At 38.1% G+C, this 17,559-nt stretch overlaps 1 protein-coding gene across 2 annotated transcripts; it reads left to right on the top strand.

The window, feature by feature from the left end:
* Nucleotides 1-1,368: 1,368 nt before the first annotated feature.
* Nucleotides 1,369-14,058, top strand: atp6v0a1a (ATPase H+ transporting V0 subunit a1a). Of its 2 annotated transcripts, XM_004552285.5 has the most exons (22): nucleotides 1,369-1,518; nucleotides 2,587-2,750; nucleotides 3,207-3,285; nucleotides 3,464-3,561; nucleotides 3,648-3,776; nucleotides 4,615-4,697; nucleotides 4,931-5,057; nucleotides 5,142-5,224; nucleotides 5,311-5,404; nucleotides 7,959-8,171; nucleotides 8,493-8,643; nucleotides 8,911-9,050; nucleotides 9,187-9,353; nucleotides 9,458-9,548; nucleotides 9,717-9,835; nucleotides 9,933-10,149; nucleotides 10,257-10,364; nucleotides 10,456-10,563; nucleotides 11,088-11,132; nucleotides 11,634-11,751; nucleotides 11,883-12,054; nucleotides 13,059-14,058. In XM_004552285.5, the coding sequence occupies exons 2-22, from the start codon at nucleotides 2,634-2,636 to the stop codon at nucleotides 13,150-13,152; spliced, it is 2,553 nt and encodes an 850-aa protein (XP_004552342.2). In that variant the 5' UTR covers nucleotides 1,369-1,518; nucleotides 2,587-2,633; the 3' UTR covers nucleotides 13,153-14,058. The 2 variants fall into 2 exon arrangements, with proteins under 2 accessions (XP_004552342.2, XP_004552343.2); XM_004552286.5 differs by lacking the exon at nucleotides 11,088-11,132.
* The last annotated feature ends 3,501 nt before the right edge of the window (nucleotides 14,059-17,559 follow it).

Genomic DNA, 17,559 nt, shown 5'->3' with positions numbered 1-17,559 from the left:
ACAATTTTGGTCTTGTTTAGGCAGCGAAATTAAATTACATTCTTAGAACTTCATTTACTGTAACTTTTTTTTATGATAAATGGAAAATATATCTTTAAAAAACAATAATATGTATTGATAAAAAATGAAAAAATGTCTCTGCTAAGAAGCTCTTTTAGAACAGATGTAGTTGTGATGGAGGCCTTACTAAACAACAATGTATTAAAACAGACAACAGCAGATTGATACTTCTGCAAGGCATGAATGCCAAAATTACTTCTTTACAGGGGTTCTGATGTCTGTTCATCCATCCATCTCTTACTCGGTTAACTTGGTTAAGGACATTGACTGAAAAACAATTAGGTCTTTGCCACAAGAAAAAACAAAACAAAACAAACAAACAAACAAAACCATTCCAAACAAACTCAATGGGGTTTATTTGAAGAACTTATAGATTTTATCCTGGAAAACAACAACAACAAACAAACAAAGAAAAAACTGTGAGTACCTAGTGTGGGTTTACAGCTTCTTCACACAGTACAAAAACATGCATGTTATGTTAATAGGTGATTCTAAATTGCCCATGAATGAGAGGTAGATAAAGTGCTTATAGCATATAGAATATAGTGCTGCAAGAATGGATAGTTACAGTGTGACTTAAAAACAATGTGAGCAGTCAGTAAGAAGAGAAAAATGATGTGTACATAATGTGTATAAATGTGAGTACATTATGTGGCTATCTACAAGCACAAATGCCCGGAATATAAAAAAATAATGCAACAATAAAACAGAATCCATTTATCCATTTAATTCATTTAGAATTTAGATTAAAAGAGAGCTCAAAAGAAGGGTTGGGACAGGGGTGGGGGTGGGGGCCACTGGCTTTTCAGAGTGTGGAAAACAGAGCTGACACATGCAAGAATTCTTGTCATTGCTTTGAATGTATATACTAGTTTGGAATGAGTGTTGATTGATCCTGAAATAGATAATTATACAAAAATGGGGACAGTGTTTAACAGTTTTAATGGTTATTCATGGTTATATATACATATACATATTCTAAATAGGTCTACAGTTCAAAATTCTGTAGAAATATTATGGAGAAATCCACCATCGTGTGATGAATAAAATCTGAGTGGGTTTAAGGATTATGTCATAATTTCTATGTCATTTGATGTCTCTGTTACACGTTTGTAAAGTAAGTCTGTCTTTTGGTTTTCTTGATGTGCAGGCTATCATTTTTTTGTATTATAATTGTGTACTCTCAATTCATATATTTTGGAATTTGTCAAAAAAAGTCAATACTTCCGGCGAGGGCATTCAAAATAAAAGTTTCAAAAAGATTTTAGAACGAAGTCCTGGTGTTTGTATAGTGATCACGTGGTTATGGTTCGTCGGCGTCGTCGATCGTCATAGGTTTCCGGGACACTTCCGCTTCGAAAGTCGAGGAGTAACCCTGTCAAACGGCCGAGCAGTCCACAACAAACAGCAAAGAGGCAACTGTAAGATAAAAAGGAAGAGACGATCTCCACGTAAACAGTAAGGACAACTATTTGTAAGGTTATAAGCAATTTTGTTAATATTACGCTAACACTAATGTATTAATTTGTGGGCTAAGTAAGTGAAGCTAATTGCTGAACAACAGGTGTGCCAAATTAGCGTTAGCTCGGCTGCTCATTCGGCTAATTGTTATCCAAGTTAAGACAGCCCGATTTCAGTAGATAATAGTAAAATAGCATGTCGTTGCACTAATGTTAAAGTTCGCCTCTAACCAGTAACGCTGGCTACTCTAAGCACTGCTGTCAGCTCGTGTTTGCATTGCTCCACCATCGCTAATTGGCTCTTCTGTTATGGTAGTGTTGCTGGATCAATACCTTGTAAAAATGACAAAGGTTTTGTTTATTCTAAGCAGCTACTTGTAGGCTTTCTGACTTGTTTGGCTGTAATGGGTGAAGCCTCTGTAGTCAGGTGATTGTACCACCTGTCTGACGTGTTTGAGCGCTTCTGCTGTTAATTATTGAGCTAAATGCAAGGCGTTTAAAAGGTGTAGTTGCTTATGCTTCCAAACCTGCTTTAGTTACATGTACACTCAGTGGTGATGGAGGTCTTGTAGTCGGTGAAGCTTACTACAGCTACAGGTCACATGCTCCCCTTTAATCCAAACATAAGCCTTGTGTGGTAGTTTTTTACAGCAGGGGGTTATTATACTGCTTAGCTGCAAAGCATAAAATCTATACCTTTTAGTTTTAGCTAAACGCTCTTTAAGAGGTGCTTTCTCATGGCCTTGGCTCTTAACCTGTGTTTTATATTTACAGCAGAAATGAGGTCCTCTTATTGTGTTGCAGTAGCCCAGATCAAACTCTTTGACCATAAGTGCATTCTTGCACTGATCATGAGATCAGCATGAGGCCTGGCTTTTTTATTTCTTCTTTCTTAAAAAAAAAAAAAAAAAAAACTTGGTACACTGGTGTTAAACTAACACCTCACTGTTAAAGGCTTCCTCATTAGTGACAGAGAAAAGTGCAGAATGTAGAACTGTTAAGGTCCACTACATTTTTTTTTTTTTTTTTTTGCTTTAGCGTTCTCTAATCTTTTATATTTGTTGAGGTGATTTGTGGATTCACGGGTGCTGAGTGCTCACATCTTGAAGCAACATGGGAGAGCTCTTCAGAAGTGAAGAGATGACGCTGGCTCAGCTCTTCCTCCAGTCGGAAGCTGCCTACTGTTGTGTCAGTGAACTGGGAGAGATTGGGATGGTCCAGTTTCGTGACGTAAGTCTGTTTTTTTTTTTAATCAAACTTCTAAAGCATTACTTTTTATTATCTTCTACTATCTGAAAGTCGCATTAATTATTACCGTCATGCATGTGGTGACGTAAACAACATCATTAGTGGCACTATTGAGAGAGTGGATGCCTTCTGCATCATGTGCTCACAGCTGACCCTCATACGTGCATGAGAAAAGCCATTCCTGACAAGTCCTGAGGGAAGCTTTGTTCTTGAGCATAAGATGGACAGTAACACAGAAGCTCTGTGCATCAGCATGTCTTGTATCATCAAATTGTTTCCATTAGTTTAAGAAACTATACCCATTACAGAGTTTAGACTTAACAGAATATATTAAGTCTAAATAGTGTTTACAAAAACCTGCATTATGGCAGCTATTGGTTATATTCTTTTAATTGAATTGTTTATATTCGTTGAACCTTGTGTGTTTTTCCTTTGCAGCTGAATCCTGATGTGAATGTGTTCCAGAGAAAGTTTGTCAATGAAGTACGACGATGTGAGGAGATGGATCGTAAACTCAGTGAGCGCTCTTAAATGTTCATTTTTCTATACCAAACTGCATTAGTTAAGTTTCCACCCCTTAAAGTATTAAAATACAGTTATATGAAGATGGTAGTTCATTATCCAAGCTTTACCATTCACTTGTATGCCTTTTTTTAAACACCTTCTGAAAACCTTCTTTTACATTTCTCTCATAGGGTTTGTGGAAAAAGAAATTAAGAAGGCTAACATCCCAATACTCGATACAGGAGAGAACCCAGAAGTTCCTTTTCCAAGGGACATGATTGACTTGGAGGTGATTTTTGTTTCTTAAAGATAAGTGTAAGTGCTGTCATCTGCTACTTCAGTCAGCTCATAATCCCTCTCATTGTTTCTCCATAGGCCACATTTGAGAAACTGGAGAATGAACTGAAGGAAATAAACACCAACCAAGAAGCGCTAAAGAAGAACTTCCTGGAACTGACCGAGCTCAAGCACATTCTGCGTCGCACACAACAATTTTTTGATGAGGTCAGCTTAACTGCACACAGGCCTATAAAACAGCAGCACTCCAGCCTGTCGGTATAACACTGCCATAGCCAGAAAGGGAATTGTGACTTTTACATTTACAATCTCCAACTGTAAATCAAAAAGAAGCAAATATTTAACTAGTAACATCGGAAGAAGCAAATTGTTAAATGGCTTTTGTTTTGTATCCAAGAACAGGCTATAGTGAAAACAATACTTAACTTTTAGAAATGTATTTATTGTGGCAATTGGGAAGTCATTGATGGCTTACAGTCTGCTGATAGGCTGCCTGGTATGGTCTTTGTTTCATACAGACGGAAGCACTTATTGCTGTTATTGACGCTTTGGTAAAGCAGTGTTTGCACTCATGTCTTTTTATGGCTGTTCACATGCTGACCCATTTACACAGGTTATTCACAGTAGTTCCTGTACATTAAACGCCCTGCTGTTTAGTACTTGACACTGATTTCATTCCAGGCACTTTGTTCATTTGCCAGACTTAATCCTTGCTTTTTCACCTTTGGCCAGCACCTATTTCACTTCACTGCCTTTGAAAGCAAACCTGGCTGTTGACTTACCACGTTAGGTCATCTTTTACAAGTTATTATGAGGTTTGATGAAGGTGAATCATTAAGCCAGATAAAAAGATGTTCAGCCATTAACTGGAGTGAGAAACTTTTTTTTTTTTTTTATTAAGCTCCCATCTGAATGTCAACGTTGCTGTAAATAAAAGCAGTTTGAGACATTTCATGGCAGTTTTCGTGTGTCTGTGTGTGTGTGTACACTGTAGAGAAATGATTATGTTGCTATTGTTACTAATGATTTGTTGTCTGTCCTGTAGATGGAGGATCCCAGTTTACTTGAAGAGTCATCCATTCTCCTGGACCCAAATGAGCCCGTTAGAGTGGCTCCTCTCAGGCTAGGGTGAGTCTGTTTTGAAGTACTGCACAATTTAAATACCTCCCACAGATGAGCTCTGATTGCCCCTCTTAGTCAGGCATCCAAGGTCACCTAAAGCAGAAATCCATGCAAAATCTATCTGCAGTTCAGAATTCCTTCAGTCCACACCCAAAAGTGATTGTTTTAGCTTTCTTGTCTTTGAAGTTAATCAGAGGGTGTTTATATTCCTTTATTTATCTTTCTAACATATTCTATAGATTTGTTGCTGGAGTCATTGGCAGGGAGCGGATTCCCAACTTTGAGAGGATGCTATGGAGAGTTTGCAGAGGTAATGTGTTCCTGAGACAGGCAGATATTGAAGATCCTTTGGAAGACCCAACTACGGTAAGTGCTGCTCACAAATGAAACAATTGTGAAAGTAGTTGAGATGTTTGTGTTTTCTAACTTAACTTGGTGATGTTTCCACAGGGTGATCAAGTCCACAAATCTGTCTTCATCATATTTTTCCAAGGAGACCAGCTGAAGAATCGAGTGAAGAAAATCTGTGAGGGGTAGGTGAATTTGCATTTCTACTGTTAATGAAGTGTCGTTGACCAATAGATTTTTTTTTTTTGCTTACTTATTAATGTGTTTCTAGATTCAGAGCGACACTGTACCCATGTCCAGAAACCTCACAGGAGAGGAAAGAGATGCTTGCTGGGGTGAATGCTCGCATTGATGACCTGCAAATGGTAAATACACATACTCAGAACTGTCTTACTAACACTGAAAAGCAAGCTTCATTTGGTTGTTTCTTTTTTTTTTTTTTTTTTTTTTTTTTTCTCATTTTTGCTCTGTCAGCAAGACATTTTTTCTTTGTCATGAAGACGTTACCACATTTCCTCCTCTTGCTCATGAGGATGTGAGTTATTTTCTGTGCAGAGACATGTCCTTTAACAGGAAACCACGTTTTTGTTTTTCTTGTGCGAGTAGTGCAGTGTGTTTCCTAACTCCTCATAGCAGTTGTCTACTCCCAAAGTGGCTCAAGGGAATCCCTCCTTCCTTTTGCTTTGCACATGACACTCCTCTTGGTTTTTGACCATGTAATGTTACAGCAGGTAAAAGAAGTGTTGAACACAAATCAGTTTTCATTTTCTAAGTAAATGTATATCTAAAGGGGTTATTGACATGAAATTCTCACCAGATGTCAGTAACAACCTATCCATTTTATACATAAAAAGAAATGAAACCATAGATGTCCATAAAGTGTAATAATGAGAAATGAAACAGTAGAAAAGGTTTTGAGTACATGAAGGAAGAAAGGTATAAAAAAAAAAAAAAGCATGGAAACTTATCTTAGAGTTGGAAAACAATCCTGCCACTTAGTTCAAATTAATGTTAGCTAGTTCAATCCCAGCTGATGACCTAAAAGACGTTGTCTCATTACCAAGATGCCAACATGTCATGATGGGTAAATCCAGTGAGCTCTCTCAAAACCTTTGCAGCCTTATTGTTGCAAAACATACTGACGCCATTGATTACAGAAGAATTTCTAAACTAGTGAAGGTTGCAGTGAGCACTGTTGGGGCCATAAAGTAAAAAGCATAATTAGAAGAGTTGTCCAAGAGCCAAGGACCACTTGTGGAGAGCTATACAAAGACCTGGAATCAGCAGGTACAATTGTTTCAAAGAAAACGATAAATAATGCACTTGACTATCGTGGCCTGTATGCATGCTCACCACAGAAGACTACATTGCTAAAGAAAATAAGCCTGTGAAATACTGACAGAATGCAGTCTGGCCAGATGAGACCAAAGCTGAACTCTTTGGATGCCATAATACACACCATGTTTGGAGGTCAAAAGGCACCGCTTACCATCCCAAAAACACCATACTAACAGCGAAATTTATATTATTAAAGGAAGGATTAATGGGAAAATGTACAGAGACTTTTTTGATAAAATCCTACCTGAGCAATTCATGTGACCAGTTTCTCGATATGAAATATTCAACAAATCTCAGTTCAAGCATGTTCAATACTTTTATTTTTCCCTGTGTTATTTTTTTAATTATTACACTATTTTATGTTTATTTTTAATACTTATTTTACCCACTGTACATGCAGTGCTATGGGGATTTTACATCATGTTACACAGACTCGGGTATCACTGAGGTCCCACATGCTACTTCACTCTGTCAACCTGATGTGTCAGCACAGTTCAAGTGTCATGTACTTGGATATTGATGAAACAATGACAGTTTAAACCACAGGAAGTTAAAAAAAAAAAAAAAAACTTGCACAAGACAGTTGCTTGATACTCAACATGCCCTGTGCATGACAAATCAATGGATACTTCTTTGCTCCTCTGCATGCTGGGGGAATGTGAATCTCTGTGTTTGTGGATTATGCTTGTTGCTACTTGGGCATGAGATCCACGTAACAGAACGGCATGTCAGTGTTGTCTCAATAGCAGGCAAGAATTTGGGTGTGGGAGACAACAGAGATAGATATGAGCCTTCTCTTTGCTAGTCATGGGCTGGGCTTTTAATCTCAGTCATAGAGCAACATACCTGTGAATATTCTGTCTCCCTTATGGGAATCCCTTAATGGATTAGACACCCTGTTGCTCTTTAGCATGACCTTTTTTGCTCACCATTTATGCCAGTAAAAGGAACGTCTGATTCATTTCTACTATTTTTGTTTTCTTTCGATTCTGTTTAATATTACACAGCCCTAATGTTAGATTTTTACCTTCAAGGTCATCAAAAAAAATTATAGTAATATTGTGATAGATATAGAAACTTGAAAAAAATTATTAAAATGAATCAGTAGTTTCATTAACCGTGTCCTTGGTTTTAGTAAAATGATTGCATTCGAACTTGAAACTAAATGAAAATAAATGTGTATTGAGGTGCAGAGATGTGTGTAACCTTTACTGTACAAAACCATACGCACATTTACACTGTCTAGTTGCAAGGTATTATATTTCACACACCTGTTATTGTATTTTTATGAATGGTAAATGTCAGTGAAGAACATGACAGTTTCTAACAATTATATTCAGAAGTTTTAATAATGGGTCTGATTTGGAGAAAGGCACCACCATTACACTGATGCAGTTTCTGCTGAAACATGATGGCAGGAATGGCTGTTGGCTTTCTGTGTGACTTGTTTTTAGAGAGTCTCATTGGCATTCATAGATTTATTTATTTATGTGGCCAAAAGAATTCTTCATGATCTCACTGATCATGTCAAAAAAAATGTATTGCTACTGTGGCCATCACTGCTCTTGTTTGTCATTAAAGGTGCTTAACCAGACTGAGGACCACAGGCAGAGGGTCCTGCAGGCTGCAGCCAAGACAATAAGAGTTTGGTTTATCAAGGTGAGGAAGATGAAGGCCATCTACCACACCCTCAACCTGTGCAACATCGATGTCACTCAGAAGTGTCTGATTGCTGAGGTGTGGTGTCCCATCTCAGACCTGGACTCCATTCAGTTTGCCCTGCGTAGGGGGACGGTGAGTAACAGAGGAGCAGTTTATATTTGGTGTAAACTAGCCAGTCAGGTTTTTACAAGGAAGATGATTTCATGTTTGAAAAAAATCAGTTTCTACTAAATGTTTTGGGGTTTTTTTTGTTTGTTTTATGGTTGAGTCCTTTTTGCTATATTGTCTAGTTCTACATGTGGTGTAACAATAACAAGAACTCGTTATGGCTCTCAGCACATGATCCGATTCTTGGAATAGCTAGTTTTGCATTGTTCCAGGCTTGATGATCTAAAGTTAGGACTTTTGTTGCATGACATTCATATTTTTTTTTATTTTTTTTTTTGGTTTTAGGAGAAGAGCGGCTCTACTGTGCCTTCAATCCTCAATAGAATGCAGACCAAACAGACCCCTCCAACCTACAACAAGACAAACAAGTTCACCTCAGGCTTCCAAAACATTGTGGACGCTTATGGAATTGGCAGCTACCGTGAGATTAACCCAGGTAAGCAAACTATGAATTCTGTGTGTTAATGCCCAGCTGGTTTGTGTGGACCTTTTTGTATAATGTGGCAGTAGGTTTCTATAATCTGTTTACTCAGCTGCCTTAAGTATTGAGTTACAGACAATTAAAAGGCTTTTACTTCAGCTCCCTCATCAACCATTATCACCATGTTGGAACATTGTGCATGTTTCATTCATTTATTTCTTTCTTTATTGACATACTACACCACCCTCCACCCTTGTATGATGCCTGCCTCCTTGTCTCCAGCACCATACACCATCATTACGTTCCCCTTCCTATTTGCGGTTATGTTTGGTGATCTGGGCCATGGGACACTCATGACCTGTGCTGCTCTATACCTTGTGTTAAGAGAAAGCAGACTGATGGCACAGAAGAATGATAATGAGGTATGGATCCCATCATTACCATCTCATTAGTCCTAAACCATCCCTTGTCGATGACACACAAGCACCGATTCCACAGGACATCGTGCATTTTATTTTCACAGTTTCCTTATGAAAGTTCAATATCTTTTTGTGACAGATATTCAACATGATGTTTGGGGGGCGCTACATAATTCTGCTGATGGGAGTCTTCTCAATGTACACTGGCATTATTTACAATGACTGCTTCTCAAAGTCCCTAAATGTGTTTGGGTCTGGATGGAGTGTCAGACCAATGTTCAATTCCAGAGCTGGAGGCAACTGGACGTAAGTGTCACTGGTAATAATTGACAAGAGCTTTAACACAGGGACTTCTTTTTTTGTTCAGTATGTAAGCTCAAAAATCTGATCTCTGTCCTCATTCTGTTCAGGGATGGTACACTTAATAGCAGTACAGTTTTGCAGTTGGACCCAGCAGTTGATGGAGTCTTCAATGGGCCGTACCCCATTGGCATTGATCCAGTAAATCATTTTGTTTTTAATCTTTTGGAGCTCCATATTTATACATCTATGTCAGCTATTTTGTCTGTCAGTTACAAAAAAAATCCACAAAAGTCAGCAGTCATTGGCAGACATAAACTAACCTGAATACTCGCATAGTTTATAATTCGTAATTGCATTATGTCTCAGATATGGAGCATTTCTGTCAACAAGCTGTCATTCCTCAACTCCTTCAAGATGAAGATGTCTGTTATCCTGGGGGTAATTCACATGCTGTTTGGAGTCACGCTAAGTCTCTTCAACCACCTGTGAGATTTCCATACCTATGTATAATTATGCATTGATTCTTATGTTTTTCTTTTTGAATTTGTGGACTTCTAATATTCTTTTTGTGGTTTTCCTCAGGTATTTCAACAAGCCCCTGAATATTTACTTGGGTTTCATTCCAGAGATTATCTTCATGGCCAGCCTGTTTGGCTACCTAGTCATTCTGATCTTTTATAAGTGGGTCTCCTATGGTGCACACAATTCCAGGGATGCTCCCAGTCTCCTTATTGCCTTTATTAACATGTTCCTGTTCAATTACAATGACCCCAATAATAAACTATTCTACAGAGGACAGGTGAGATCAGCATACTTGCAACTTTCTTTTTGTCATGAATGAAGAGATCCATCTAACTGTCCTTATTTTTTTTTCTCTTGTACTTACTTTCCACCTTTTTTTTGTAGATGGCCATACAATCCCTTTTGGTGGTAATTGCCTTGGCATGTGTCCCCTGTATGTTAATAGTAAAAACTCTGGTTATGCGAAGACAGTATTTGTGGCGGAAGCATCTGGTAAGATAAAACAGTCCGCGCTCACAGTCACTCAATATACTTTTATAATAGATTTAAATAGATTACCTCATTACGTTTCACTGTGTTACAGGGTACACAGAACTTTGGAGGAATCAGGGTGGGCAATGGGCCCACTGAGGATGAGGCTGAAATCATCCAGCATGACCAGCTCGCACAGCAATCTGAGGATGAACCTGAGGTAAAAGATGTGTTCCCACAATAACACTGAAGTCAAACATCAAAAGTTAATGTCTTTTTGTATTACAATAATTGCATACAGAGCATAAGTAACAACAGGACAGCAGCTTGCTGGAGTAACTCGGGAGAAGCACAAGTTAAAGGATCTTTTCACATCTTTGAATAATTTAGTCTTTCAACCTTAGTTGGAGACAGAAACTTGATGCCTTGTTTTTCCATTTCCACCCTTACTGTCAACATCAATAATGAATACAGACATTATGGATCCATTTTCTTGTAATTCCTGCACAGATTTAACACAACCATGAACAGATGGCGAGTAGTGAGTTATTTTACCTGGACTTCATAATTTTACTTATGTAATCTGATTACTCGTTTTATTTTAAGATGATCTGAAAGCACAGTGTGCTCATTCGCTAATGTTGGTTTCACTCGATTCTCCTTTTAAATAATTAACTGGTTTCTCTTGTTACTTTCCTGTTTATTGACGTTTGCCTGTCCGTGTGTGTGATGTCAATAACCAAGCGTTGCCTTTTGTCACCTGCTTTCAAGGCCTGTGAGGAGGAAGAGGTAGGACAGGAGCTCATGCTGCACATCCACCTGCACCCTATCCCCTCATGTTAATATACATGTCTTCAAAGTCTTTCCTTTACTGCCCCTGCTTTGTTGTCAACCATTGCCTGCTGCTACTAGTTGCGTCTGAATGTTTGTCATTGTATGGTCCGGTCAGGGACTTCTAAATGTATTCTATTGAAAATGGGCAGGGATTCGTCATGTGGCGGGTGCCAGTAGGCCAGTGCTTCCCTATGGTCTTGGTGATGTGCATGAGGCATCAGGAGGGCAGCTGACTCTTTGGGTTCACAGGTTCTTATGATGATGATACCTCTTTTTATTTTCGGGGTTGATGATCTACAACAAAAAATGGCTTTTCTGTCAATTCCCTCAATCATTGGTGACACATTAAAGCTGACTTCTCCTCTGTGGACCTCAGGACCTGTTGTAGAGATGTTGTTTTCTACTTTTTTTTTATTTTTATGCTGAGTAAATGAAACCACTAACTTTTACCCACAGTTTAACTTTGCGGATGTAGCAGTGCATCAGGCCATTCACACCATAGAGTATTGCCTGGGTTGTATCTCCAACACTGCTTCCTATCTGAGGCTTTGGGCCCTCAGTCTGGCTCATGCACGTAAGTCACTTCACCTGCAGTATTCAGTTATTTAGTAAGAGAAATGGCTCACTGTATTAACACCTAAATGCTTTGACTCTCAAAGGAATCAGAATAGTAAAGTTGGTGTGTATGTGCTTTCTTATTCACAGAGCTGTCAGAGGTGCTGTGGTCCATGGTGATGCGCATAGGCCTTTATTCTCGCAGCCTTGGAGGCTTCATCCTTCTGGCCATAGTATTTTACATCTTCGCTGTTCTCACAGTTGTTATTCTTCTCATTATGGAAGGGCTGTCAGCGTTTCTGCACGCATTGCGACTGCATTGGTAAGTTTAGTTTTAATGTTGTTTTTTAGGATTTGTATATGTATTTGCTTGGGTTTGATATTAAACATACACTAATACCTTTGTGAAAACTTGTTAGTGTTGAAGGATAGGACTCCTTAAGGCAAATTACTGTCATTGCTACAAAAGCAAAGCTCTAGCTCCACCTGCAGGCTACAATTAATGTCTCAGTGACCATCCCAAGTGCTCAAGTTAACAAACTGGTTTTCCAATCATCTCTCCTGGCCTCTGTCCTGGAATAAGTCTGCTCTTGTCAATGTGGTGCTGTTCATTTATGCTCTATGTGTGGCATGCATAACAGTCTGTGGCTCGGCACCGATGAGCCTCTGTTGCCTCCTCATAAATGTCTTTGTCTGGCTTTGCTGAATGTCACGCTGGTTTTATAGTTCACCGGCACATTCACAGAGCACGTCTGTGTTGCAGCCGGCCTTCACGAAATTGTCCTTTCCACAGGAATGCTGGCTGAGCGTGCTTTCACAAATTGTCTTCATGGACAGTCTGTTTACATTTTAAGCGAGGGAAACTAAACGACCCCTCCCCCAATCAAAATATTTTTATTTCCAGTGATATCTGGAAACCATGTAATTACTGAACATCAAACTGACAAAACTGATACGCACAATGTGCAATATGTAATACTACATATTTCTTCTTGCCACACCAGACGGGCTTTGGAATGAATGCTATCCATGGCAGCTCAGCTAAAAGGTCATCCAGCCATCACTTAGCATTGGCCTTTTTTAAAAATAGACCCTGATCATTTTCCTGAAGGGAAGAGGCTTAGGTGTCTGTCCCAGGATGTAGACATGAGCTTATGCAGGTGTGTGCAGACTGTGGAATGAAGAGCAGGGGGCATCAGCCGCTACTGCTCTGCTCAGCATTAACCAAGCTGCCAACTATCGTCACTGTATGCACGACAAGGTTATTGTATGAAAGTATATATGTCTTTTTTTCAGACTGATTTTTATTGATTTCTTTAATCGTAGGGTGGAGTTCCAAAACAAGTTTTACTCAGGCAACGGCTTTAAGTTCCTACCTTTCAACTTTGAAAGCATCCTGGACGGCAGAGCTGAAGACTGAACAAATCCTCTTCCTTTGTTCATGCCTCTAATCTGTTGAATTTGTGTGGTGGTGAATAGTGATATTTTTTTGTGTGATGCAGTTTCCACCTACTTGTTACCATAGCTACATAACTACTACATACTATTTACTTAGTCACTCGTCATCGTGTCTTGTGTTTTAAACTTCCCACTAGAATTGGTATCTGGAATATGTATTCAAACATAATTATTTATTCATTCCTTAATAGCCTTGATTCTAATCTGTTGTCTTCTTTTAGTCGGGCCTTTTTATTTTATGTTTTATTTAGTTAAATGTTATTTATGCATTTGGGTTTTTTTCTCCCTTTATTGCACTGCAACTTATGTACCATATACACCATGTTTAAAGTTCATATCTGCTGCTGATGGATTTAGGGGATGACAGACTTGTTTTCTGATTTTCTTGTATGTCTTCGTATTGTTATATTCTAATTTTCTTTGCTTTTCAGAATCATTTCTCAGTCAAAACCTTGTGCACTGCACAGCTCATCTATTTGGTTTAATAAGAAAGAAAATGCATACTAACCTCACACAGAGCTCTATAGCTCTGAAGGGAATGTTAACCAGTTCTTTGCAAATGAAAAGACTTTTTCATCCATTTGAGCCATTGATATGTTTTGTCTCTGTTCTCTCTGACGATCTACGTGACAACAGGGGAATCTATAGGTGTCCTAGTAGGTGGATTTTCTGTAGAAATGTTGCACTGAAATCATTGCACATTATCAGTCTCACTTTAGATTTTGGGTCCTGTATTATGTTTTCATTTATGCTCAGTTGTTTTTGATTTGACACAGTTAGAAAGCAGTAAGAACCACATACAGCAGACATGATCTTGTCAGAAAGGATTAAGCATCACACGAACAATAAAGTGGGAAAGGCTTTAAAATGTGGTGTTTGGCTTGATTTTTGCTTATCTTACTTTCTGCTGCAGCAGTAGAGCAAAAACAAAAAGGTAGCACTTTATTAAGTTTGTTAGTAAGTGCTTAGGTCATCATTTATATATCATTACTCATCCTTAATATGCTATTTATGTATGTTTATCCATCTGTTACTGTTACACGATATACAGCTATAGCTATCACTGCTGCTACATCACTGCTAGTATAATCATATCAGTCATAATACATCTTAATGAATGGCATAACAAGAGGGAATAATGCTATATAAATGACGAATTAACCATTTGCTAATACCGTAATAATGCCCTAATAGAGTGAAATTATTATAAAGTGCTACATACAAAAGTTACCTTTTTTAAATGTGTATTTAGAAATACATTTTGACTTTTTTTTTTTCTCAATCATGCCAAACTTAATGTATGGACTTTAAAGTTTTTAGAAACACTTTACATAAAATCTCAAACTATATGTATAATGATTTGTTTTACTTTAAACCTCCTCTAGGTGGCACTATTGGGTAGTATATGCAGCTGAGATGGTTCATAAAAAAGGAGAATTGATTTGATCACTCTAGAGCTAATAAAGACCCCTAAAGTTGCTTTTGACTAAATATTTGGACAGCTGGTTTTATTATAGTACTTTCTGACCAATGATGCTACCTGTCATAAGGAAATGTATCTGCTAGTGCACTGATGAACTGAAAACATATGTTTTAACTGGCCCCTTCTTAAACACAACCATGATGATTTAAAGGATGTTATTCTATAATGAGTCCAAAAAGAAGTATCCACTTGTGTCCTGACCCATTTTGAAAGATTTTGTTTAACTTTATCTGAAGCAAATATCTGTGATATGTAGAAGTCATCCTTTTTAAAATCGTACTCAAAGTAAAAAAGTATTGACATCAAAATAACGAGTACTTTATGTAAAATAGCCTGTTAATCATATAGTTACTGAGTGCACTTGTGAATTTTTTGAGGTAAAGGTGGTATAATTTTGTTGATCTTTGGTAGAATATCTTGGAAATCCAAGTCTTAATGTATAATAATGACTTTTGATTATGCTTTCTGTTAATTGTGGCAACTGGCTGCAGTGTGGTGGAAGTATGAAGTTCTATTTAAACCACATTTTTTTTTTATTTTAGTGGTTGATAAATGTACTTAGTTACTTTTGACCAATTTAGTTTGACTTGCCAAGACAAAGTCTAAGACATCCTTTTGGCAACGTGAGCAGCCTGACTACAAACATCGTCCACCACTCTGGGTTGAGGAACATAATGTTCTCTATTCACATGCTTTCGTTGTATAAAGGGGGAGCGGGGGGCTTCAACAGCCCAGGGTAATAATAGAACTCTTTATTTGTCTTTGTCTCTTTTTTTCTTCTTCTTAGAAAAACTCATTTAATTTGATATTTCCCAGTGTGTCCTGTATAACCAGGGGTGAAAGTGAACTTGCATAAGAGCCCCAGATATCTTGCTGTGTTTACACATCCAGTGAATTTAACTCTGCTGTTTCAAAGCTAGAATCGCAGTGAGGCTGAGCTTATGACTTTGCTCCTTTATCTAAAGCAAACGTGAACAAATAAGTGTACTTTAGTTTGGCAGGAAACAAGTATTCAGGAATTTTGTGTTTCTTCTCGAGCTGTAGTAGAGTTTTCTTGAGGATACCGGAGATGCTTTTTCAGCTGTTCTAGGACTTGGTGTCCTCTGGATGCAGGCAGAGAAAAACAGGTTGATGATATTGTCAGGAAAAGACAGCTACAACAACAGCAACTAAAGATCTTACAGCACAAAATCAGTTTTCTGTACTGCAAAGGCCTAGCTACACTTTAGTATTTTTTTTAATTACTGGGCAGATTCTCTGCAGACTGAACAAGTCCAAACTACATAATATTGCACATTTGCTGTATGACTGTTCTCGCAGGAATGGCTCTCAGCACCTTCGGCGTCTTTATGGGGTGACTCACTGTACCTTTTTGGTACACTGCAGCTGCAATAATATTGATACTGTCATTTGGTCTTCTGTTTTCCAACCACACAAGTTCATGCATTGTGTTAGAATTCCAGATAATTAATAAAAGTCAAACCTCTCATATAGTTTACTATTGTATTCTTAAGAACACAAAGATCCAAGTTCATTCAGACAAAGGAACACAATTTTATTACTCTTAGGCTGCTGTTACACATTTCCATCACTTACAACGATTAAATTAGCGAGTTATTTATTGCTACCCTAATACTGCTTACTAAATCCTATCCCTAGTCATGGCTTTTGTACTAAAATATGATTTAGAGGAACTTAAGTAAACACTGAGAAAATTATCCACTTAGCTAAATATCATTATCATGAAGATGTTGTCTTTAACACCATAAAGACTTAGATGGCTGTGATAAAAAGTACTGTGTATTTTATTTGAGGATATCAGCACAAAACATGCTATTAGCACTCAGCAGCTTCTCCACTTTTAGAACTGTTCATAAACCATAGGACAGGGATAGAAAAATGGTCAATATTATTACTATAGTCAGAGGTTCTCATCAAACCACCAGGGGGCTTAACTGTCGTGCAGACAGTCAGTGTAATGACTTAAAGAAATTAATTTTATGCAATTTTTCCTTAATTTAGATGCAGCAGAGGCGGCAAATTAGAAAGTAGAACAGACTGGGGCTGACAGTCTGACACATGGCACCGGTACAGGAGCCAGACCAGGGACTCAGTTAGTAAAAATACCAACCAAGAATAAGTTCTGTGCTCTAAGCATTCAGTCATTGAATGTCCTTCACCAGTCATAAATGATGGACTAAGAAGACTGACACTCCTGCACAGATAACATGGCAAATGTAAAGACTTTCAAACTTAGTTTCTTTGCACCTGATCCTTCTGAAGGGCTGAAACAATCTGTTCTACCATGTAAGTGTAGGTTTTGTTCTGTCTTGACAGGACTACAAATAGGTCCATGAGGTCAGTAGGAGGCCTAGGTGAGTCTGGGAACCTGTTTTTGCTTTTGTGCACTACTGGGACTTTATTACCAGCTCTCCAGATCACATTGTTCTCTAAGCAGTTTTCCATGGCCTGTCTGGCCTCCACCTATTGTTTCCAGGCACTTTTTTATACACTGATTTGGCCGGAAGCTTTATACAATAAAAAAACGAAACGCATAAATGACAATGTTGAGCACAAGGGCAACTTACAAATACGCTCCATACCTTTGTGCAAAAGAGTTGCGTAACACAAAAAGCCAGAAGAGATGGAAAACGAGAGGGGGATAGAACGTGTCGGTTGCATAAAAAGATATGACAGCTGACTTTTTGACTAATTGATTGCTGTGGAAACCCTGAAAATATTCCTGGAGGCGGTAAGTTCAACTAAAATGTCACCAAGTTCCAGAAGAGGACACATTTTCTTCTCTTTTACCCTCAAACTCTTTTGCAACACCCACAGAACTCATAAAAGTTACCAGTCATAAAGAAAGCCGAACCAAAACAAACA

The sequence above is a fragment of the Maylandia zebra genome, linkage group LG4, assembly GCF_041146795.1.
Source record: "Maylandia zebra isolate NMK-2024a linkage group LG4, Mzebra_GT3a, whole genome shotgun sequence".
Lineage (NCBI taxonomy): Eukaryota > Metazoa > Chordata > Actinopteri > Cichliformes > Cichlidae > Maylandia > Maylandia zebra.
This window is presented reverse-complemented; position numbering and strand designations above follow the sequence as displayed.

Bases quoted from the DNA above. Each gene is read 5' to 3' on its own strand.
- atp6v0a1a (XM_004552285.5), top strand. From the start codon at position 2,634: ATGGGAGAGCTCTTCAGAAGTGAAGAGATGACGCTGGCTCAGCTCTTC. The intron at 3,562-3,647 runs GTGATTTTTGTT...GTTTCTCCATAG, and splicing joins GGGACATGATTGACTTGGAG to GCCACATTTGAGAAACTGGA. The intron at 5,058-5,141 runs GTAAGTGCTGCT...ATGTTTCCACAG, and splicing joins CTTTGGAAGACCCAACTACG to GGTGATCAAGTCCACAAATC.